At 53.2% G+C, this 22,882-nt stretch overlaps 9 protein-coding genes across 9 annotated transcripts; 4 read left to right on the plus strand and 5 right to left on the minus strand.

The window, feature by feature from the left end:
- Window positions 1–1,003: 1,003 nt before the first annotated feature.
- Window positions 1,004–2,308, plus strand: MAM_07378 (NAD dependent epimerase/dehydratase family protein; the record flags this gene model as incomplete). The annotated part of the gene is made up of 5 exons (XM_040826176.1): window positions 1,004–1,142; window positions 1,204–1,353; window positions 1,419–1,738; window positions 1,798–1,899; window positions 1,961–2,308. 5 exons carry the CDS (start codon window positions 1,004–1,006, stop codon window positions 2,306–2,308), a joined length of 1,059 nt encoding a protein of 352 aa, XP_040675848.1.
- Window positions 2,309–3,967: 1,659 nt separating this feature from the next.
- Window positions 3,968–4,282, plus strand: MAM_07379 (uncharacterized protein; the record flags this gene model as incomplete). Its single annotated transcript, XM_040826177.1, has 1 exon — window positions 3,968–4,282. The coding sequence occupies one exon, from the start codon at window positions 3,968–3,970 to the stop codon at window positions 4,280–4,282; it is 315 nt and encodes a 104-aa protein (XP_040675849.1).
- A 3,527-nt stretch (window positions 4,283–7,809) lies between these two features.
- MAM_07380 (uncharacterized protein) lies at window positions 7,810–8,526 on the minus strand (the record flags this gene model as incomplete). Its single annotated transcript, XM_040826178.1, has 1 exon — window positions 7,810–8,526. The coding sequence occupies one exon, from the start codon at window positions 8,524–8,526 to the stop codon at window positions 7,810–7,812; it is 717 nt and encodes a 238-aa protein (XP_040675850.1).
- An 868-nt stretch (window positions 8,527–9,394) lies between these two features.
- Window positions 9,395–9,724, minus strand: MAM_07381 (uncharacterized protein; the record flags this gene model as incomplete). Its single annotated transcript, XM_040826179.1, has 1 exon — window positions 9,395–9,724. The coding sequence occupies one exon, from the start codon at window positions 9,722–9,724 to the stop codon at window positions 9,395–9,397; it is 330 nt and encodes a 109-aa protein (XP_040675851.1).
- A 1,911-nt stretch (window positions 9,725–11,635) lies between these two features.
- Window positions 11,636–12,922, minus strand: MAM_07382 (Glycosyl transferase, family 31; the record flags this gene model as incomplete). The annotated part of the gene is made up of 1 exon (XM_040826180.1): window positions 11,636–12,922. One exon carries the CDS (start codon window positions 12,920–12,922, stop codon window positions 11,636–11,638), a length of 1,287 nt encoding a protein of 428 aa, XP_040675852.1.
- Window positions 12,923–14,300: 1,378 nt separating this feature from the next.
- MAM_07383 (laccase) lies at window positions 14,301–16,430 on the minus strand (the record flags this gene model as incomplete). The annotated part of the gene is made up of 6 exons (XM_040826181.1): window positions 14,301–15,525; window positions 15,600–15,728; window positions 15,786–15,956; window positions 16,008–16,184; window positions 16,247–16,302; window positions 16,365–16,430. The coding sequence occupies 6 exons, from the start codon at window positions 16,428–16,430 to the stop codon at window positions 14,301–14,303; spliced, it is 1,824 nt and encodes a 607-aa protein (XP_040675853.1).
- A 1,128-nt stretch (window positions 16,431–17,558) lies between these two features.
- On the plus strand, window positions 17,559–19,059 carry MAM_07384 (Beta-ketoacyl synthase; the record flags this gene model as incomplete). Its single annotated transcript, XM_040826182.1, has 2 exons — window positions 17,559–17,817; window positions 17,900–19,059. 2 exons carry the CDS (start codon window positions 17,559–17,561, stop codon window positions 19,057–19,059), a joined length of 1,419 nt encoding a protein of 472 aa, XP_040675854.1.
- Window positions 19,060–20,160: 1,101 nt separating this feature from the next.
- MAM_07385 (major facilitator superfamily transporter) lies at window positions 20,161–21,978 on the plus strand (the record flags this gene model as incomplete). Its single annotated transcript, XM_040826183.1, has 2 exons — window positions 20,161–20,412; window positions 20,527–21,978. 2 exons carry the CDS (start codon window positions 20,161–20,163, stop codon window positions 21,976–21,978), a joined length of 1,704 nt encoding a protein of 567 aa, XP_040675855.1.
- Window positions 21,979–22,325: 347 nt separating this feature from the next.
- MAM_07386 (Dimeric alpha-beta barrel) lies at window positions 22,326–22,831 on the minus strand (the record flags this gene model as incomplete). The annotated part of the gene is made up of 2 exons (XM_040826184.1): window positions 22,326–22,613; window positions 22,679–22,831. 2 exons carry the CDS (start codon window positions 22,829–22,831, stop codon window positions 22,326–22,328), a joined length of 441 nt encoding a protein of 146 aa, XP_040675856.1.
- Between the last annotated feature and the right edge of the window lie 51 nt (window positions 22,832–22,882).

The raw sequence follows: 22,882 nt of genomic DNA on the forward strand, positions 1-22,882 counted from the left end.
GTGGTACGACGACGCACGTCTTGTGGCCGTTGTCAGATATGTCTGTTGATATCCAGGTCTCTGTATCCAAACCGTCATGCTGACACGACGTCTGGCCACCTGGTGAAAGTGATATTCACGTCTATCAGCTGTACAGCTCATCTTGCACGGATTTGCAGTCTTGGACACCCTCTGGTATCGCGTGCCGGCATTTTGCGGGGGCCGATAAACGCAATCTGCAGTCCGCAGGCTCGAGCTGGCGCCTTGTGACGCTTCCCGGCACTGACGTGCAAAGAATGAAGCATCTAAAGTATGCTGCAGCATCTCTTTTGCTCGTGAAGACGGCTGTTAACCTTTGATTGGAGAGTGCTCGTTGGGCTCTGAAAATTTTCGCAGTCGTCTCTGAACCCGGACGCCCTTCCGAGCCGGTATGCCCTCGTCCTTCTCAAGACATGCACTCTTGCCCCCTTGCACCACTCCGCGGACGGTACTCACCTTGGCTTGGCCGAGTTGAATAACCAGCTCACGCCTCCGTATCGAGGGTCATTCTGGAAACGCCTCGGTACTGACATTGTCCGAGTAGCGGGACACTAGTCGTGCTGGTGGAAAACAAAACACCAATTAGTCAGGCGTTTTCGTCCAACACGGGCTGTGCAAACCCCGTCACTGACAGTGGCGATTGCGCAACTCGTGGGACGCGAGCTCTTCCATCCTTTTCGGCTCTCATTGGGCCTTTACACTCCTCCCTCACAAGGAGGTTAGGGCTCGGTGTTGCTTTGCCATCTATCTTCGCGACAATGCTGACAAAAGCTCAAAACACCAACTCGACTAACAAGAGCCACAAAGCCACAAACTAAAAAAGCTGACAAAGCTGGCAAGAGCTGATAAATCCACTCGCCCGTCTATATATACCGCGTCATTTGATGCAAGTTGAGCAGAATGATCGAGTCGATCCGCATGCTTGGCTTCGACTCAACCCCGAAACAACTCTTCACGCCAGTTCGAGAGACGCAGATTTGAAAAGATGAAGAAGTCCCAGGTATTCGTTGTCGGTCCGGGCTACACCGGCCGCGAAATCATCGACCTCCTGCTGCTGGAGGACCGTTACGAGGTGACGACGTTGGTTCGGCGCGAGTCCGCCATTGCCGAGTTCCAGAAAGACGGTGCGGCGAAAACAAAGCGCAACACCCGCCTGCCTTGATTCGCGTCCTGACTAGCTTGTAGGAGTGAAGGCGGTCCTCGGCCATCTCGACGACGTCGACGTCATCCAGCAACTGAGCGCCAAGAGCGACATCATCTTCCACACCGCCACAGCCGACCATCTGGAATCCGCGCAGGCAATCTTGGCCGGCATCGAGGAGCGCGCAAATCAGGGTATTTCTATCATCTGGGCAGCCCCTCACACGGAAGAACATGCACTTACCTGGCGCGGCGCTCAGGAAAACAATCTATTTACCTCCACCAGAGCGGAACCGGTGTCTTGAGCGACAGCTCGCCTGGGAACAACGTCAACAACGAGGTCTTCTCGGATAAAACGCCGGCACAGATAGATACGCTGGCAAGCACGGCGCCCCATCGAAAAATCGATCTCGGTATGCGCACACGTGCCTCCCCGGCGAGTCTTGACGTTTCATTGCTAAACGATGTGGCAGCCATCTTGGAGGCCCGCCAGAAGTTGGGCAGCAAGGCCAGGATCTTCATCTGGATGCCTCCTCTTATTTACGGCAGCAATAGCAGGCACAAGCGTCACTCCATCCAGGTGCGTCGGTCGTTTCCATTGCGAGTCTTGGCCGCCGTCTAACTCGGGGTGGGCAACAGGTTCCGGCCTTGACTCGGTTTGCTCTCAAGCACGGCCAAGCCGGTTACGTCGGCACCGGCACCAAGACCTGGGGTGTCGTGCATGTCCGTGATCTGGCCAAGGTGAGAAGACCCTGCAGCGTCACCGTGCACCCAGCCCGTCGTCTCTGACGAAGTCGCTCAGGCCTACGTCCAAGTCCTTCACTGGGCTGAGACGGCTCCGGATTCCGACCCCGAGCTGCAAAACCCCTACTTCTTTTGTGAAAGCGCCCAGGTCACTTGGGGTGAAGTGAGCGCCATTGTGGGAAAGGGCCTCCACAAGGCCGGTCGCATCGCCACGCCCGATGCGCGACCTGTTCTGGAGTCGGAATACGGCGACCTCTTAGGTCGAGACACGCCGGATGTCGTCGGGTCCAACAGCAGGAATCGGGCTGACAGGCTGCGAGCCATGGGATGGACGCCTGAGCACTTGGGTCTTGACGAGGCGTTTGAGAAGGAAGACCTCCCGGAGTTGTTGTTGTCCGAGGCGTGAGGGTTCGCCGCTGCCGCTGCTGACGACGGTTTTCTTGGAGGCGGAAAAACAAACTAAGGTAATGGTGCCTTGGGCGAACTACCCTTGCTCTTTCAGTAGTAACTAATACAACACGTGAATATTGAGGATCTTTGGTGTCCCAAAAGGTCCTTGCGGCCACGAGCTTCTATTTATGCCGCAGCCTTCAGTCTTTCTCGTGACTACAGCGCTTGTGCAACCGTGTGACAAGGGCTCTGTCTTGTGGAAAATCGAGTGTGTATGCGCATCTGTCTCAGCCTTAACCCTGGCCTTTGGCTGCAATGAGAATGAGGGATCAGTGGACAGGAACCGTGGACGGCAAAAGGATGGCGGCATGCTTCAAACGGACCAAACACCTCTATAATTCATATGATTCATTCCCGAGGATCCGTTGCGTGGAACGATACCATTGCGTCGTGCTAGAACAGGAAACCGGCCTTCAACGGGCACAGCGCAAAGAAGAGGCGGCTCAAACCAAAGCCAACGAAACCAGTTGCAACCACGTGTAAGAGTTTCCACGTATAGTTCATTGCCTGAGCCGAGGATGTACGGACGGCCAATTGTCAAGTTTGACCGATGACAAGGTTCTGTGTACCTGTGCCGCGAATACCGTGATGCTCCGAGAAGAGTGCGCATCAAAGGCAGAGGTTTTGCGGCACGTTCCCCATCCATGGTTTGTTGTGAAGTTTCCGGCGCCGACCTTGAAAGCACACTTTTTAACGGCTATATTTATCCCTCGTGGCATGCCATTACTTGACACTTGTGTGCTTGATTTTGCAGCGCCAACTGTATCGCCGGGTAGGACGACCGGCCGATGTCGAGGAACAGGATAAACTTTTCCTAGCCAGAGGACCAGGCCCGGAACCTGGCGAGCAAAGGCCGTTGTGGAGGATGCGGTTGGAATGTGCTCAGTGGCTCGAAGCTTTCACGCCAGCGTCGCAATTCGACAGTCTAAGCCAAACGTTGAATGTGGTAAGCACGAGGCATTTACCTATGATCTGATTGAAAGTAAATCTGGTGAGGCGTTGGGTCTGTGGCATGTTCTCGGTCTAGAACTTGGCCCGAAATTTCCATCAGCCCATCTCGTTTCGCCTCGAGCGATGTCAGTCCGCTGTGCCCTTAGACCCTGCGGGTTTCATGCTGCGCAGGGAATGGCATCCAGGCATATCTTGGCCGTCCACTGCAAGCCGATCACGCCCGGTTTCGGCATAATTGGCGTCTCGCGACAGTGCGTCCACGCAACCTGCTGCAGTTCACAGGGACTTTCTCGTGCTGGAAATCCCTTCAAGCAGCTTTCTCCGTCACGCTATACTGTGCGAGAAGGGAATTCCCTCGGTGGCTGCGAATTGGCTTTTTCTGCATAGGCATCACCGTCGGGGCATCATACACGAGTTTCTATTCGTCATGTAGAACCAATTGCAGGTCTGGCAAGAGTATCACGGGTGGCATGGGTCCTCGTGGCTTAGAAACTGGTATAAAAAGGTACATGAAGCAAAACGCAGGCCCCGGTCAGCATGGAATCTCATCTGCTGATTCTACTATCCAGATAAGAGTACTCAGGCACCAATCGCCCCGACCAACAAAGTATCTTCTTGTCCCAGAGAATACTCGTCTTCTCTACACTGACAACACTCTGCGCAGATGCCCGTCGCAAACGGCTTCATCAGGACTGTCGCCGGTGGCAACAAATTCACCTCGACCTTCATTATCGATGACACTCAGTACCACTTCAGCGGCAACTTCAACCCCCCCGTTCAGGAATTCATGAGCAACGATGCTAGGCTGGAGTACGAGTCCCCCGAGCAGCTAACCACTCATCAAGGCTTTGATGGAAAGATAGGCACCTCGGATACCTTGTTGAGCATCCAAAACGGCCCAAGCATTACGGGCCATCTCAACATGCCCATCAGCCCGGCATCGCGCGTTTGCGGAAGCGGGACCTGGTCCCAGGACTGATCCGAGCTTGCGTGTCATGTTCTGGTTGCGGAGGTGGATTCTATGGAGTCAAAAAGTCTGCCAGGTCCTTTCGGCAATCTGTCGCCCATTGCGTGGTCGTTCTATACAGGAGCGGGCGAGGGGATTTCAATTCAACATGGAACCTCGTGAGAATGCTGTCGAAACTGAAAAGGAAAAAAAGCCGTGGGAGATGATGAGCGGCGAAAGTGAAACACTCCGTCAACCAGTACTGGCCATCTCACCGTCAAGCCCAATAACTTGGCTACCTTGTTACCTTGATAAAACATGCCCTCAACGGCAAAATTGGACAGAGCAATAAAAGGCTTATATCATGTCTTGAGTGACACCCAGCGAAGGGACGGCCTAGATGCTCCCTTTTTTTCCACGCACCAGCCCAAACCGCCTGCAATTTGCCGGAATCTTTACCCCGCATGGGAGAACTTTCCAATCATGATCAAGGTTTTATCATGCATGGATCGGTGGGAAGTCAAAATGGCTTCAGATTGTGGATACTCGTGTCCTGACCATGCCTGCCCAACGATATTTTTCCGTGGCAATGTATTATAAATCCCTCAAAATACTCTGCAGAGACCTCTGGTAAGAAAGAATAGCGCCACGAGAGCAGATGTCGAGTACAAATTCACTCCTGTCCAAGGCACTCGTGGCTTATTGAGTACCTTGATTCACGACACAACTTGGCATCATTGGGTGTATCAAAACTGTCTTTTTGTGATTCGCTGTCTACAAAGACCACATTGGTCGGGGAAAACCCGTAATGTTTGATGAAACTGGAGCGCTTAATTTAGTCAATCTTAAATATACTCTGGACTCTATACCGTTGTGCCTTTTACTACACAACTAGCTGCCAGAGCAACTCGGACCGCCTCCGCGTATCTCGTCTCATTCAGTGCAGGCCAAGACACTTTGTCGGGATGGGCACAGAAGACACCGCTTACTGGAGAGGGCAGAAGGATCCGTGGTTTGAAAGAGTCGTTTGGCCCAAAGGTTCGCTTTTGAAAGACGTGTCTGCTCGATTTTGCTCCCCGCAGGAGCTGTGCGAGCGGTAAAACGGAGTATTGTACAAAAAGTATCATGCTTGGGCAATCATTATAAATGAGAGCCACACTTCCCTAGTGCACCTATTTCGGCAACTCGTCTCCAAGATTATGACATACAGCCCAGCGGCATGATGATGCTGCGAGAAGGTCAAGGTAAAACCGGACCGACCCCCTTTATTTAGCTTCGGGGCGTAGTGCTCTACTCTTTGTTGCACCTACGTACGACAAATGAACCGAGCAAATAACACTGACAATCTATTTCAAAGGGAGCCTTACAATGGTCACGATACGGCCTAAAGCAGAGCACTCAAATCTCAACCTGAGCACGCCGACGGACGTCGAGCAGCCTTGGTATCGGCGTTGCCAGCCAGCCCTGCTGTTTTCAATATCCCCGACCGCCGAAGAGCCATCGTGGCAGAATGCTACATCTCGCGGAAATGACTCGATCGCAGCTATTTCCCGTCTCAAAAGCGGGAGGCGGGAGAGTCGGCATCCAGAAGGCCAACCGAACAAGTTGGCAAGCTCTGATGCGAGGTACCAGAGGGCCATGCTGCCCATGCCTAGCTTCATCATGATGCGATATCAAACATGGTCAATGTATTAATTTATACAGTCCTCCCACGGGCTGCGGGAAACCGTTCAATTATTCACCATGATATGTTTACGCGTTTCCGAGACGGGTATTCGACAGATCAATAGATTCCGGCTAACAAACCATGCTGAACCCAGTGACAACGCGGCATAACCTTGGTTTTACGACAAGCGGAGCCGAACTCAGATGTGTCCGCCAAATATATCCCTTGCTGTGACTGCATCAGCCGCCACTGATCATCCGTAGAGCAAGCACGTCCATGTCTCTCACTTCGTTTAGACTTGAATCTAGCTTCTTCAGTCGGACGTCGCAACATCTATGTAAACGCCAGGAACCTCCTCACGCTTGCCCGTCCGAGTTTCGCGAACCTTGTCTCATCTGCAACGGCTTCACAGGAGTAACCCAGGTCGAAGCCACTGTTCCCAGGCTGAATCATTCCCCGTCCCTTGAAAAACCACGCGTCATGAAGCTGGCCCGTGTCATTTTTGCGGCCCTGGCATCTCTTGCTGCTGCCTCCCCTTTCCAGTCGGACAAGTGCCCCCCCCTGGGACGTCTGTGACGTCAACGGCCGCTGGCGCGTACGTATTCTCTTTTAGAGTGGCATGGCGAGGTGGCTTTACTGATGATGGCATTGTGTTGGCGTGGCGGCAGCTGCGCGCGTGGGCTTGTCTGCAAGATGATGGGCAACAGTCCCTATTGCGTCTCTCGCCACCATGATCTATTCTACGGGGAATTTGAGACTTAGCATGCTTCCTCGGGAACATGAGAGGCTGTCCAAGACTTGGCCTGACTGCCACATAGCCAGGGGATACGCCTGGTTGGGCCTGCACGCACCGCAGTCTTAGCATAGCCAGCCGAGTAGTGCCGGCTCAGGAAGCTTGAACTGACGCTATGCTTCCAGCATGATTCCGCAAGTTGAAAGTGGCCGAGTTGATGTGATGATATGAGACGGAAGGCCTGCCAACGGCCTATGATCACCCGGCGAGGCATGCACACCATGCGTGCTTCCCTGGTTCTGAACCCCAACCGGCATACAAGCCGGCAGCCATGTCTGAACATGACGAGCGTATGGTGAGGAACTGTAGGCAGTGTACTCGGCATAAGCGTGGTCGACGAGACCTGGCTCTCTTGGTCGTGGTTTCTGCCACATATACAGTCTCGTCATGGAGAACGTGGGCGTTGCCCGGCAAAAGATTGACTTTGGACACCCTGGCAGGAGAGAATCGCGCTTCAGACGTGATTTGAATTTGCAGTCACTGGCTTTTCAAAATATGCCCTGCCCGGTATCATGACGTCGGTTCGCGGTGACGGCGCCGCAAATGGCCCTCCCAACAAATGCTTGACAAAAGACCGTATACGGGCTCCGTCACCCAGGACAGTCACAGCAAAAAATTCCGGCGGTGACGCATCGCAGAAGCTCACGCTGAAGGACAACACAGTTGACTTGCTCCCCGTAGAGATGCAGTTGTTGGAGCGCAGTCCCTCCATCACACATGATTTCACGGGGAAAATTAGTCAAGTCTTGGAGCACACGGGGCCAGGGTCACCTTGTGCTTCAATTTGCAGATTATATCTGTGTGCAGTTTCCAACAGGCAAATACGTCGAAAGAATCGGTGCTCTCAGAGCCTGATGAAAGAAATATAAACAAGGACGGAACTACTGTGACCGAGTACTGATAATCATAACGGAAACCTGCCCCAGGCCTAACGCTCCGCGGCCGGCAAAAGCCAGCCTCGAGCACAGGGTATAAGTCATCACATCACATTACTCCCTTCTTGTGTTTCAGTCCCGAACGACGCCCATCAGCCTGCCGTCGTCTGATGGCCTCGCGGAAAAAAACAGCCGTCACCATGCTGGGCTTACGCCCTCGTTGGTTTCAAAGCTCGTCCTCGCCGGCAAGTCCCATGGCCCGAAACAGTCGCATAGTCTTCCCCTCCTGGAGGCGGCAAAGGGCAACTCCACGATCCCGCAGATAGCGCATCGTCGCTTCCAGAAAGTCGTGGGCTTTCGCCTCGGGCACCTTGGTCTCGATCTCCATGAGATGCAGCCCCTCGGCCACCACGTCGTCAAACTTGGCCTTGTGCCCGTTGATGCGCACCTTCCACTTGGCATTTGGGTAAGGCCCGTACGCGGTCAGTGCAGTCCAGTTGATATCTTGGTAGCGTTCGGCGAATTCCACCTGCTCCCGATGCCAGATTTCCTCCGGCGCCGCGGGGTCCAGGGGACAGCGTTTCTCGCAGCTGTACGCGGGTGAGTTGTAGCCGTAGCGATCCCATCCGCAGGTCACAAATCCTGGCACGTTGGAGGTTTCTTTGTCGAAGCGGACTTTGATGGTGGACAGCGGCCGGCCTTTGTTGGTCTTGGTTCGAAACATGATGCCCGAGTGTATATGGACGGGGGGCTGCTCGTCGTAGTACGTGATGGGGTTCTCTTTGTACGGCGGCGTCGTCGAACTGAGGCCGAGCTTCACGAGCGTTTCCTGCGGATCGGAGTCACAGATGGCCCATTGGAGACTGATCTTTTGCTTTGCCCCCGCGAATGGTAGTGTAAGGAGAAGGATGGGGGACAAGGGGGAGCAGTGCACGAGCTTCATCGCGGATGGGCGACGTTCCGCTCGAGACGCTGGAGGGATTCTTTGATGATTCTCGCAGAGGAGAGGAGTGCCGGGATTCAACTAGATGAATGGATGCAAGTCTGGTCTTCGGGGCAGCGTCAGCAGTCGATGTATCTACAGCAGAGTCCGGTACTATCCACGTGACTATGTCTTGCCCGGTGGGCCCAAAGATCAGTTGACCTTCTATTGTTGACTGTTACGGAACTTATCCATGATTTGTGTAACTTTGCTTTTTCTTGCTATGGCGGGAATCTTGTCTGTATGACAAGCCCAGGCAGCACAACCCGTTGCTTGGGAGGTTCGACGCGACGCAGGGAAACGAGTACCATAGAAAGGAGCTAGCTTAGATAAGTGTGATGAGAAGAAAAAAAAGAGACGTTGAAAGGCTCAGGTGCTGCGTCATCGTGATGCGGTGGCTGCCTCTGGCTGCGTCTGGACTCCGGCTCATGGAGAGGCGTCACACGTGACCAAGTATATAGAGAGCTGATTCGAGACGATTTCATGACGGACTCATACGATCTAAGGAGAACCGGGACAAAACTAAAACGTACATGGTCAAATCTCAAGTGCCTCAAGTTTTCAACCTCCACAACACAATCAGTCATCTCGGCCAGCGAACTCTCGGTAACGGGGGCTTACCCTCTGTAGTTGAAGCTCCTGACAAGCGGCAGCCCTGTTCCTTGTGCCATACGTGTCGTCCACATGGAGAAGACTGGTGTAGAAGCAGCCGTCGTTTCCATTCCAATGCTCTAAATCTCAAAAGTGTTTTCGTCGTATTTGCCGGAATCGCTCTGGACACCCCACCGCTTCCGTCCTTTGCTCATCGTGGGAGCCAATGCCGACGATTTTACGCACGATTGCGCACATGGTTGGGCTTGGAGACTTTTGCAGGTTTCCCTGAAAACTTCTTGGAGCTGGCGGCTTTGGAGGCGCTCCCGGATTGTTTCCCGAATCTCTGTGGGAAGCCCCTGCATTCGGCGTAGGTATTGGCATATGCCTCTAAGCATGGCAAGCCGGTCTCCCCTCGATCTAGGCAGTTTTCCAGCTCCCGCTTAGCCTTTGGAACGCATATTCCGCGCGAGCCGCCTCTTGTTTCGAGACCCCCCCGACTGCCGGGAGGGGCTGCGAAGGCGATTCCAGCAAGAGACACAAGGGTGGTGATGAGTGCTGCTCTCATGGTGACTGTGCTCTGGGTTGACAAGTTGAAGTCAAAGGTTGTATAAGAAACTGGTTAAGCAGTAGAGAATACAAGCAGTAGAGAGTACGTTGGCCACTCTTGCAGATGGAGGGAATGGGCGATTCAGAACAGCCAGGTCGAGGCCATGCTCGCAATGTACAGTCCCAGACTCCCTCTTCTCCGACGCTTTCGTCCAAAGCCCGCACTCTGGAGCGCATTTATGCTTTCTTAGCTCGTTTCAAGAAGGAGCGCCAAGTCGGGCTGCCGTTCATGCGTCCCGAGAATTGTACCACGTAGCGTGCGGGAGAGGCCGGGCTTCGCGCGAAACGTAAACCCACGATACGGTGCCCAGACTCCAGAGCACGGAATTCATGCGCAGATACGCATGTGGAGCGGCTTTGATAAGCGGACAAGCAGATGCAAGCTGAATGCGGCTATGTGATCCATCCGAATGCTGAAGCGACTGGTGAGTTGTGTGACTCGTCTAAGCTTTACATTCAGCAAATCTGCCATGCACAACCTGGCGAGGAACAAGCCAACGTACCAGAATTAGACACAGGCTCTTGGCTCTCTCTTAACTGTTGACACATAAAAGTCTATCGCGAGGCCCTCACGCTGGACCATTTCAAGCATTCCATCGTTGTCGAGGCGCGGACACGTCGCCATTCTGCTCTGCTCTTCGGGGCCGCATCCCTGCCGGCCTTGAGCCACGTATCTACAGCAAGTACGCTTTGCTGCCATGTCCGGTCAATTTCTGCATGGCCAGGGTTTCCATCAAGGTTAATTCCACATCCGGCTGCATCCAGAGCCAGCTGGCGCTCCGTACCCTGGGAGAAGATGCGGGATTCCCTGCCAAGTCGCGGCCGCATCGTTGAATGCACACACTCGGGTGTATGCGTCAAACAGTTTAGTCGCAGTCGCAGTTGCAGTCGTCTCTTTGCTCGTTGCTTTCTTTCCCTGGCCAGCCTCCGACAGCTCCTTGAACATTTGCGACGGTTGCTTGTCTCGTCATTTCCCGATGGGCGGATTGACGTGATGTAGCGTGCAATTGGCGACTCAAAAACACATGAACGGTGATGACTTGACCATTGACAAAAGGGGTGAGGCGTTTTTGGAGCAGTGCTCGCTCCGCTGCTTTGCGCTTAATCATAAAGAATCACACACATGCACACACCTCTATTCTACATGTGCTCGGTAGCTCTACGCATGGCCCTTGCACCGTTGAGTATTCCTACAGGGACCGAGGAGATAAAAGCAGGAGTCAGCAAGTAATTCGCCTTCTATATTGCGGCTGTCCAGGCAGTCTTGAATGCCGCCGACTGCTTTGGAGACCAGTACCAGTTTCCAAAAAAGAAAAACACGCAGATAACGAGAGAAAGAACTTGAGAGCGCGAGAAATAATACAGACCATCTCGCTTGTAGCAAGTCTCAGCCAAGTTGGCCGGGATAGAAAACAGGCGAGACCCCGGGGACGAATTACCCAAGCATGAATGAAATTGGTCTTGATGAAATCGGGGCGTTACCCCAGCTACAATGAAGTCCTGTACATCCAAGAATGCAAATGCCGTCGGCTTGCTGGCAGAGCTGGCTTGGCTAATAAATAGCGTCCAGTGCGTAAATCTGTTGTGCGTAAATCTTTTGTGCGTAAATTTATTGTAGATGGCTGTGTAGAAATCGCTTCGCAGAAACTAGAAATGTCCACTTCGTGAAATCGTGTCTCGGTAAGTAGGAACAAATACAATCCTTTGGGCGGGTCAATGAATGCAGCCGTGTAGGAAGAGGAGAAGCTGGTTCAGCCAGTCACCAGGGCGCCCAACCACAAAATCAGTACGATCCCAGCCTGACGTTTTCAAACGCGACAGCTTCCGGCCCGGCACGGCATGTCATGTACGACGTCGTGTCACGTTGACGTCAGCCCCCCAAGGAGTTGAATCCTTCTTGCGACGTTCCTAGGTCCCAGATATTATCGCACACCCAGTGGCCGTCGCGGTAGGTGAGGAGTTCTCTGGGAATCGTGTCCATCATGGATACGTACGAGCGTGAGAGGCCGAGCGAGTATATAAAGTCGTTCAGGCGGACAACCAGCGACGGGCTCCGTTCAGGCCGTATCAGTGGCGGCATTCTCTTGATGCCGTCTTCGTCAAAGCAGTTGGCGACCTTGGTCCACAGGCGTTTGTCCTTGAGCATGTGGACGGCGACGACGTTGTTTCCATAGACGGCGTGTGATATCGCCTGAGAGTGGGTGCTGGACCTTGCCCATGCAGAGCCGTCCTGTCTAGAGTCCGAGTCGTCGTAGTCAAACTTCTCGTCACCGCGAAAGTTGACAAAGTTTGCCATTTCATTGCCCCTGTGCATCAGGATCCCGACGGCTGCGTCCTCGCCCGTGACGACGTTGAAGCGGTCCTGCAGCGAAACGAGCAGCTGCACCATGTCCCAGGTGATGGTGTACATCGAGCCATGCGCAAAGGTATTGTACCCCGACCCCGAGAAATAGAGCTGTCCGATGACGGTCCGGTTTACGGTTGCTGTCAGATGTCCCGTGGCGCTGGATAGCCGCGGGAGCAGGTACTTGTGCCAGAAGGCAGGGGCGTTCATCCAAAGATCAGTGTCTAATTTGGTCACAAATTCGTACTTTTGCCCGCGGTTTATGAGCCACTTGTACAATTCCAGCGTCTTGATGGTGTTGGCGGTCATGTCGTCCTCGGGGATGTGATCGAGGACAATCAAGTCTCCGAAGGTGCTATTTTCAAAGCTCACAAGTTCAGCCCAGCCGGGGCCCGGGTTAGACACAACAAAACGGGGATCGAAGGGGATGTGTCGAAACAGCCGCATCCATGTTGATCGGATCAACATTCGTCGTTCAACATCCTGGGCCGCGCATATGACTGCCGCCAGCCACGGGCGGCGGGCCATGCTGTGGGTCGAGGGCGGTTGGCTGGGCTGAAGCGGCGAGTCAGGAAATGGCTTCAAGGGGTATGCAGGGCTGTGCGAGCTCTTTGTGTTTTTTTGGTGGACGGTGGTCTCGACGGTCCAGGTTCGGGGGCCGGAACGGAGGTGAAGGAAGAGCAGGTAGATGACGAGGCTCAGACAAATCAGAACGCCGACGGCGACCAAGCGAAAGTGCCGCCTTTGTCTGGATTTGAAGATTGGCAGCCTCGGCCATGTACGCATCTGCCAGGCCAGCTGATCGAGGGCCATTGTCACACCGCAAGTGGCGACCCGACAAGTAGACACAACGGGAGGCGTCGTCATCAAGGGTGAAGGCCCAAGTTGCGAGATGGGAAAAACATCACGGCAGTTCAACGGCCTTGGACATCAGGCAGTCGGTCAGTCAGGGGCTAGGGCTGCGCGGAGTGTGGGGGGTGCGGGGTGGGGTGGCTCTAAGCGGACCAATTGATTCACGGGCCCGGAACAGACTGGGTCAATTGGCGGCCCGTCCAGGGGCATCATTCCGCGCCGGACTAAAATTTGATTGGCCAAGAAAAATTTTAAGTCGAGAACTTATCGGCTATCCGTCAGCCTTACGAACTACTTTGACTTATAAATACATCATACGTCAAGCTCACTTGTACTTGAACCATTATATTTTCGACCAGAACACGAATAATTAATGAATGACCAGTACACTACACTGTACGTATCGGCAGAAAAATCATAGGCACAGGTAGCAGAAACAAATGATGGTGAGCTTGTGCAAAGATTCAGACCAAGTTCTAGAAGCGCTCGTGTTGTGGGTCGCACCGTTCATAGTCCCAGACATTCGACGTAAATCTACACGTCATCGTCTCGCAATGCGAGCCATTAGACGACACCCTGCCGAGATCTGACGACTAGTTTGAACATCGGCGTGTAGTTATTATTTGTGCGTATTGATAATCAATGGGGCCCTCCCCCCTCTTTCCGGACTACCGAGTACAGGATGAGTGCGTCGTGGCTCGGAGAGCGATTTGCCGTTTTCAAACCTCGGCCAAGCGACAAGACCCGGTTTGGCAAACACGACGATGTTTTCAAATAGTATGCGAATGTGAGAAAGCCCATCCCATGGCCGAGTAACCTACTTTTTTTTAATCCCCTTCCCTCTCCTCAGCTGTCTGTCTATTGAAATGTGTCGCGTGGCATGGCATGCCTAATAGAATTGGGATAATAAATATATTAAGTGTAGACCTAAGCGCCTCTTTTTACAGAGTTTATGTAATTCTCTTTTTTATAGCTTACCAAGGCTTTTTTTATATGATGTACGTGATATCTAGCTTTAGTGCGCCCGCTATTGTGTGACAAAATGCACAAACATCCACCCCAAATCTTTGGTCTCCACAATGTAGCCTCACGGGGAAAATGGGGCAGCGACAAGCTTTAGTAGACCTGTAATCCTCTCCTGTGCCCTTCCAACCGCCACTGTGAGGCAGCTCTACTCTGTTAGGTTTAGGATGAAGGTCTCCTTTATCTGCAGCAATCTTAATCTGGTCCACGTCCTCCCAGAACAACCGGTCAAAAACAGAGGTTGAGTCCCTCTATGAATCAACTAGCGAGTGATGAATCGTGTTCCACGCCCACTGGAAGTCCAAGGGGAGCCGCTTTAACGCCGCAATTCATCCGAAGCAGGCAGAAGTCCGAGCAGTTCCTTGACATAATTCCATACCTTGACAAACAAGGGCTTCTGCGCCGTGGTTGGTGTCAACGTGTGAGGACGGATCTCCTCTATTGCGTACTCGGCTGGCACCTCTGGCCAGGCATCGACTCCGTCTAGCAGCGCAATGGACATGCCACCCATGGCGTGCAGCTCAAAGTGGCAGTGGAAGAGCCAAGGCCCCGGATTTGTGACCTGATAGCGAAAGACGCTCCAATACCCACCGGCCGGAACAGGTGAGAACATGGTCATCCAGGTATCCCGGTGTCCCGGATCCCTGAGGTTGAAGCTCTCCGGCTCGGCCTTCATCGCCTCGGCAACACTGCTGTAATTCCACCTCCCTGCTCCGTTACCTATTCTCCAAGTCTTGCTGCCGTGCTTGTGCATGATGTGCTCAAATGCCACACCGTCGCCTGGCAAAACAGCAACCTGAAGAATCAAATCTACCCAAGAGCCGTTTCTGGTACGCACGACGAGATTCTCGTCTTCAGTTCCCAGGGTTTGATTAGGATAGAAAAGCAACGGGTGGTCGGCTTTGAAGTCTACCGGGTACATGTACTTGGTGTTCATGGTGTAAAGATGCGGTGCTCCGGCCCGGCCCATGACGAGAAGAAACTCCTCATCGGCCGCGGCCGCCGGGGTATTCGCCGGCCAAGGCGGCATATTGTCCGAGGAGACATTATACGGCGTGTAGCTTTGCGTCGCCGTCTCCTCGCGCGCATTCAGCCCCCCGTAGGTTACGTAGGGACGGGTGTCTGGCACGACATCTTCTGCTCCCTTGTAAACCATGTTGGCAAAGCCCGAGATGACCTGCGTCGCCCCAGAGTCCGGCAGCCGAATAGTGTAGCGGCCGGGGGGCTTGTCCAGCTTGACCAGGACGGAGTAGCGCTCGCCAGCGGTAATAGCTGCTGCTACGAACTGCCTAGGCTCGACGTAGTTGCCGTCGACTTCGTAAATCCACATGGGATGTTCGTCGATTGAGAAATGGACCTGCTTATTTGCCGCCGCCGCAATGAAGTTCATGCTGACCCAGTGGTCCGCGGCATCTACTTCAACCGTGTAGTTTGAACCTTTGGAAGGGACGCAGCCCCACTGTATATGATTTGGTATTTTGTCGGGATGGCTCACGTTGAGCCACGGACCTTGGATCCCCTCCGCCTTTATGGGGAAGCATCTGTGGAGGTCGCTAGTTGTCAGTAACCTCCGCACTTGATTGTGTGGCGAACGTAAAGATGGAGCGGAACCTACCCTTTGTCCGTTACGTTGTAGTCCGGGAAGGTGAACTTCTGTGGCATCGGCTGTGTTTGGCTAATGAGGAACTCGTGAGGAGGGCAGTACAGCTCGCCATGGCCATTCAATAAAATACTGTCGACGCAGCTGAGGACATTTCATATCAGTTTCGTACGTACCACTGTTGGTTTCACAAGTACTCACAAGATCAATATTTTAGACTCTTGAATCACTTCCCAGTATTCATCAGATGTGAAGCGGCTCCAGTCGGACAACACCATTAGCTTTGGGTTAGCTGCGGCCTTATCCATGGCTTCGATATCCTCCGGATCTTGGCTGATTTTAGACCATAGTTCTCTCATGTTGTTCTTCGGTCTGGCCATCTCTCATTAGCCGCTGTTTTATCAACACTTTGGAGACAGGAACTCTTGCCTTATAAAAATCGCGCCATGGAGGCCGTCGATGAGGGACATGCGCTCATGAGAATGGTACCAATGCGTCCCGGCAGGCGAGGCTTTGAACTTGTACACAAAGGACTGGCCTGGCAAAATGGGCTTTTGTGAAAGTCCCATCACCCCGTCCGCCCAGGGTGTACCTTCTTGGCTATTCAAGTCACTCGTTAGAGTGTCAATTCTTCTCATGGACATTATGGGGAATAGACTCACGCAAGGCCATGCCAGTGAACTGTTGCATTGCGATTCATATCATTGTACACTGTAATCTGGATTCGTAGATTAGGGAACCAGGTATCTCGCATGCTACTTCTTCTGGGTCCGCACATACTTCGACGTCGTCGTCCTCGTCAAACATAAGACTGGGACCGGGGAATTGTCCATTTGTAAAAATCATGTCTCTCCATTGTCCATTTGGAGCTCCCTTCTCCCAGGTGAACCGTAGAGTCTTTTCGACTTTTGCTGCCCACGATGGAGTATACCAAAGGCAGCAAAGCACTATGCATCGTGTAAGTGACGGCATCTTGGTTAGCAGGAGTTCTGCTGATTAGTCGAGAAGCGGCAATGATTCGGTCTAGGTCGGATACTTTATTCACGGACTAGAAACGAGCACGATAACTTTGAGATAGAAATAATAATGACGAGTTGTTCTCATGGAGAGGATGTCTACTCCTGTCTGCATGCTTTGGAAAGGTTTGGCGACATGACTATAACCAGGACAGCCGGTATCGGTGAGTAGACCTTGTGCAGAGACATAAAATAGCAAAAGATCCGGATACCACGAAACAGGGGTTTGCTGGATGTCTGTTTCTACCAGGTTAGCAGTCAGCAGCGAACGCGCCTGTCTCGGCACAGATGCTCCCGGTCAACGCTACGATGTTCTTCTTCTGGGCTCTCTCATCCGTCTCGACGTCATAGATGTTGCAGCAAGACCAGGGTAGCCGTACTTCTACTATGCAGTGAAGTGGGGTGCCGGAAAAGAACAGACCTGTCGATTTTGATGCTGAGTGATGCGTGTTTGGTGATTATGTTACCCACGTGGCATTCTACATGACTCGAGGGAGAATCAGAGAAAGACATGCACGCATCAAGAAGCGCAGCAGGAGGCCCGTTCGAGACCTTTGTGGCCGATGAACAAACGATACGTAGTGTGAGACCACTGCAATATTACCTCAGACACCAAGCGCCAGGGGATGCCTTTGTGCCACGCCGGGTCCATTTGAGCCGCTGCATGTTCTAAAACCCCTCTTGACCTTGTTCCAGATTCTCACCCTCGTCTGCATCCTGTAGGGGCGGCTAGCCATGCAGGTGCTGTGCCGTGTCTCTGAGGAGACCGTGCTGAGTACAGCATGCAGCGGGCGAACGATGACGATTGAAAATTGGAACTTGTGGAGTGAGAATAATGCCTCGGCTTAGATAGCTCGGTCCGAAAATGATTGGGCATGTCCCGCCAGGTTCACGGGTCGACATGAAGGGACAGAAACTTGTAACCCTACGATCCCCATGACGCTCTGACATACCCGCAATGATCAACCATCAACTATCGGCAATGGAAGTGATGGACGTATTCCGAGACGCCATTGTCATAGAGACAGGTTATGACATTGGGAAGTCTGATTTCAACACCGATTTCTCAGACCTTGGCCTCGATTCCCTCGCAGCCATTGGCGTGGTCAATATTGTGACTAATAGAACCGGTATTGAGCTGCCAGCCTCCCTGTTCCGTGACTGTAAGACGTTTTCCGATCTCTCCGAGCGTCTCGGCCAGAACCACGCTATCAATGGTTCGTGATGTCTTCAGTCCTATCTATTCGCGGGGCCGTCTCGTTTTTACATCGTAAGAGGATATTTGCTTACGAGAATCAGGACTTGCTCCAGCCGCTCAACGACTCTCGTCGCAAGCGAGGCAGCGTGTCAGGGACGCATTCTTGGAGCTACGCAAGCATGAAAGACAGTTTGCGGAAGACGCAGGATTCGCCAATTTTTGGACGACTGTGTATCCCGCTGAGCGCAGGCTAGTGCTCTCCTTTGTGTACGAAGCCTTCGCCGATCTGGGATGCCCTCTGGATGAGATTCACGCTGGCGAGACAGTGACATGTCCTCGGGGTGTTTTGGAAAAGCACCGTCGGGTATTCGACGGCGCGATATTCGAAATCCTCAAGGATGGTGGCATCGTGAGCGAAACTCGGGCCGGCCACATACGCACGTCGAGCCCGATAGACAAAACGCCGTCCATAGAGATATATTCCAAAATTGTCCAAGACCACCCCCTGTATGCCAAGGTGCATCAACTTCTTCACGTCACGGGCTCGCAGTTTGCAGAATGCCTTGGTGGAAAGGCGGATCCCATCAAGCTCCTCTTCGGGAAGAACAAGGACCTGCTGCAGCATTTCTACACAAAGGCGCCAATGTCGTTGGCTGCATCGATGCACCTTGCCGCCCTTGTCAAACGCATCTATGCTTCCCAGGCTTTCAAAGAAGGCGAGCGTGTTGAAATCTTAGAAGTAGGCGCCGGCTTGGGCGGTACGACGGGACTTGTTCTGGACGCGCTCGTTGAGGCCAATGTACCTTTTCGATATGTCTTTACTGACATATCGTCGTCGTTCTTTGGGGCCGCGAAGAGCCGGTACTGCGATATTGCACCCTGCTCCATGGAGTATCTCGTCTTGGACATTGAGAAGGAACCGCCAGAATCGTTGCGGCGACGATTTGATCTGGTCATCTCGACCAACTGCATACATGCGACTAGGAACCTGGCGGCGTCGTGCTCAAACGTACAAGCTCTTTTACGACCGGGGGGATTCTTTGCGCTGGTCGAGTTCACTACTAGGTTCTACTGGCTCGACCTTGTGTTTGGATTACTTGATGGCTGGTGGCTCTTTGAGGATGGTAGACAGCATTGTACGGTCAGCGAGGCGGTTTGGAAGACGAGCTTGCAGCATGCTGGGTTCAGCGAAGTGCTCTGGACTGACGCCGAGTTGTCCGAGAAACCGAACCCGCAACTGCTTGTAGCGTGTACAGGTTAGTCTCGTGGAGCAATCGAGGCCGGTACCAAGTACGGAATGGGACGTTTGCACAGTTGCTTTTGTTGCTGACGAGCTATCGTTGCATCTTGACTTGACACTTTGTCTCTGTGCTGCAATATCCAGAGCTGCAGCTGGCATTTGGTGTATGTCTCGTAATGTGGGAAACTTGGGAGTGCAGGCGTGGAAGTTCATTTCTGGCAAGCATTTGCGCCACATTAGGAAAACTGTATGAATAAATGAATTTTTTCCCCAGGCCCAACAAACCTTTGAGATTGAATACTGAGTTGAGCTCAAGGTCGATGTGGTCGGGACCGAGAGGCGTCGTTGCCTGCCCGAGAGGGCTCTGTGGCTCTCCGCTTCGGTTCCGAAGTCGCGGACGGGAGCCAGGGCGCCAGTAGGGGCTAGTCCGAAGTAGTCCTAGCTCCACGCAGGGGAGCGGGGCCAGAGCCGGGAATAGCAATGCTCAATCTTGTTTGTGGGGGAAAACGACGACGGGCTGGCTGTTTGACTCGGGTGTAGCAACGCGTGCGGGCTGAGCCTGATGGAAGAAGAAATGAAACGGGGTTGCGGCATTGCCATACGGCCGCATCAGCCGATTAACAGGCTTCCGCGGCCCGTCTTGCTTCTGCCGCCTCGTCTGAAATCCTCGGTAGGACTGGTGTGGTGCCGCCATCCAAGTCCAGAGTACGAGGCACAGAGCAGACAAGCCGTACAGAGATACGTACTTGGGTACCCTGAACCTGAGGCCAGAAATCTCCCGGATTGGTGGCTCGAGAAGACAGACGCGAGGCGGCTGACTGATGATGCCCGACACTTGATAGGTCGCATTGACCCTCCTCCTACGACCAACGCTTCCATCTTGACAAACGAAGGAAAAAAAGTCGTCCTACTTAAACGTGTTGTCTCACATCGCCTTCTTGGGAGGCATCCCGAATACTCCCTTTCGCATCCCAGAGAACAACAGAGGGGACGACCGTTTGGCAGAGAGTGCAGCAGCTGAAATACCAGGTATGCAGTCGTCGGCAGCCTCCCTTTCTTTCCCTCATTTCTCCCCGACCCATCTGCCATCGCCAACAGTCCAAATAACACCAACAGGTCGAGATGGATGCATCCGCTGGGGAGAAGTCGTCTCCTACTGCCCACGGTCACGACGACGCACATCCGAAGTCTGAATCTGCTCCAGGTCACGAATTGGCCAGCGACGGAAGTCCTGTTGATGGAAAACCTAGCCAAGAAGGCATTGCGGACGAAGCGGGAGGGCAATCCGCCCCAGATGAGTCCAACTATCCTGGTCCTGCTGCCCTGTCGGTCGTCATGGTAGCAGTATCCATGGGTATGTTTCTTGTCTCCTTGGTGAGTAGCTCTTGGCGGGTTGGATGGAGGCCGTTTGTCCACGCGCCACGCCATGCCATGCCACCCGTTATCAAATCCCTGACGCAGATTGCAAGACTGACAGGTAGCTGAAAGGATCGCACCATCATCTCGACCGCAGCCCCCACCATCACGGATGAATTCCACTCCCCGACAGACATTGGGTGGTATGGCAGCGCATACAGCTTGACGGGCTGTGCCATGCAACTGCCGCTTGGCCGCTTCTACAAGTTCTATTCCCCGAAGTGGGTCTACATGACGCTTGTCTTGGTCTTCATCGTCGGATCTGCCGTCGGCGCCGGGGCAATGAGCTCCAATACAGTCATCGTTGGCCGCGCCATACAAGGCATCGGCCTCGGTGGCGTCCTGTCGGGGTCCACCATCATCGTCACTGAGAATTGTCCGCTCCGACGACAGCCCATGTGTCTCGGCATCCTCATGGCCACGATGAGCGTCTCTGCCATTGTCGGACCTCTGATAGGCGGCGCCCTGACGACAAACGGCAGCTGGCGTTGGTGCTTCATCATCAACATCCCCATCGGCCTGGTAATCATTGCCATCCTCTTCTTCTTTGTCAATGCCAGGCAAGGCAGGGATCAAGCCCGAGGATGGGCCGACAAGATTCGCTTCCTGGATCCCTTGGGATCAGCTCTGCTCCTGCCAGCTGTCGTGTGTCTCGTCCTTGCCTTCCAATGGGCTGGCTCCGAATACAGTTGGAACAACTGGCGTGTTATTGTTCTTTTTGTATTCGGCGGCCTCCTGTCCATCGCCTTCATCGCCTCGCAAATCGCCACGCCCGAGACAGCCACCGTGCCTCCCCACGTCGCCGGTCAGCGTACCGTCTTTGCGTCCTTCGTCTTCTCCCTGGCCACAGGCGGTGCCATGTTGGTGGTCACCTATTGGGTGTCGGACTGGTTCCAGGCAGTGCAGCATCTGAGCGCTGCTCAAGCAGGCATCCGTACCATCGCCCTGATCTTGTCACAGGCCGTTGGAGCGATAATGGGCGGCGGATCCTCGCGTCTCATCGGATACCCGCCACTCATCATGATGATAAGTGCAACCCTAATATCCGTTGGTGCTGGAATGCTATCAACTCTTGCCGTCGACACTACCCCTGCCCACTGGATTGGCTATCAGGTCATAATGGGACTGGGTATTGGATTCGGAACCCAGCAGGCATCACTTGCCGTCCAGACAGTTCTGAAAAAGGAGGATGTACCGACAGCAATATCCCTCATCTTCTTTGGCATGCAACTCGGTGGCTCCATCTTCATTTGCGTGGGTCAAAACGTATTCAACCAGGTTTTCATCAAGCTTCTGGGCCAAGCCTCCATCCCGGGACTTGATCCACAAACCGTGCTCAAGACGGGCGCAACTGAGATAAGGCATCTGGTTCACAACGGCGCAGATCTCCTGAAGCTTCTTGAAGCCTACAACCACGCCATCACGTCTACATTTTACGTTGCTGCTGGGACTGGAGTTTTAGCCATGCTGAGCTCCTTCTGGGTCCAGTGGAACAGCGTCAAGAATGTCGACCCAGTGCACTAAACTACCTGGAACATTCAACAGCAACAAACTGTTTCTACTCGAGGCATACCAGTCTTTCGGCTGTCTACTTGTAGCGTGCAAGGGAGTTGGAGAAGTGGGCGAATCCTACACGGACAGTTGATATATCCATATTCGTAAAATCGCCACTTAATTCATTTGTCGCATCTTCCTTTTTTACTTCTTCTTCGTTGCAAACTCTTGTACGCATGACAACCGGTATCGGTAGATGGTTTTAAACAAAATTACAAGTTCATCCATGCGGGATCCCTGATTCGTCATTTTCAATATTCTCATTCTCGCACCATTATGATTTGTCAACAATGGGCATGGGCATCGTTATTGATACGTCACTCAGCCTGGTCCGTCTTCCAACTCTGCTTACTGCTATCGATCATCTTTTCGTTCAGCATCAAGGGACAAAACCAGCCTATCATCATCTGCGACCTCTTTGTGTCGGCAAACTTCTCATGATCGGGGCCTACACTCTCCTTGAAAAAGGGGTCCGCCTTCATCCTGACAAAACACTCGATGCTAGGAAACACCAGCTGCACACAGCAGTCGTACGGCGCAACATTTGAGAACTGTGCATCATAGAGCTGACTCATAAGCTGCGGCGACTCGTCGACGGTATGAGTCTAATCGTTGCAGTGTCAGCCAACGCACCCATCGCCATGGATTGGGGAATCTGCCGTGGCCATACCATGTTCCACTGAAGAAAGCCATATTTATCCATGAGCTGTGCGACTCGTGGCGCATGATGATTCACCATGTAGCTGCGGTATTCTTCCGCGGTAATCCCCGGCTTCTTGTAGCCCAGGATATTAAGGCAAAGCAGCTTGTTGTCGGATCCCATTTCTATTGGTGAGGGGCCGAACGTGCGAGACGACGGGGGGGGGAGAGTTGT

Source organism: Metarhizium album (assembly GCF_000804445.1).
Source record: "Metarhizium album ARSEF 1941 chromosome Unknown scaffold_30, whole genome shotgun sequence".
NCBI classification, from domain to species: Eukaryota; Fungi; Ascomycota; class Sordariomycetes; order Hypocreales; family Clavicipitaceae; genus Metarhizium; species Metarhizium album.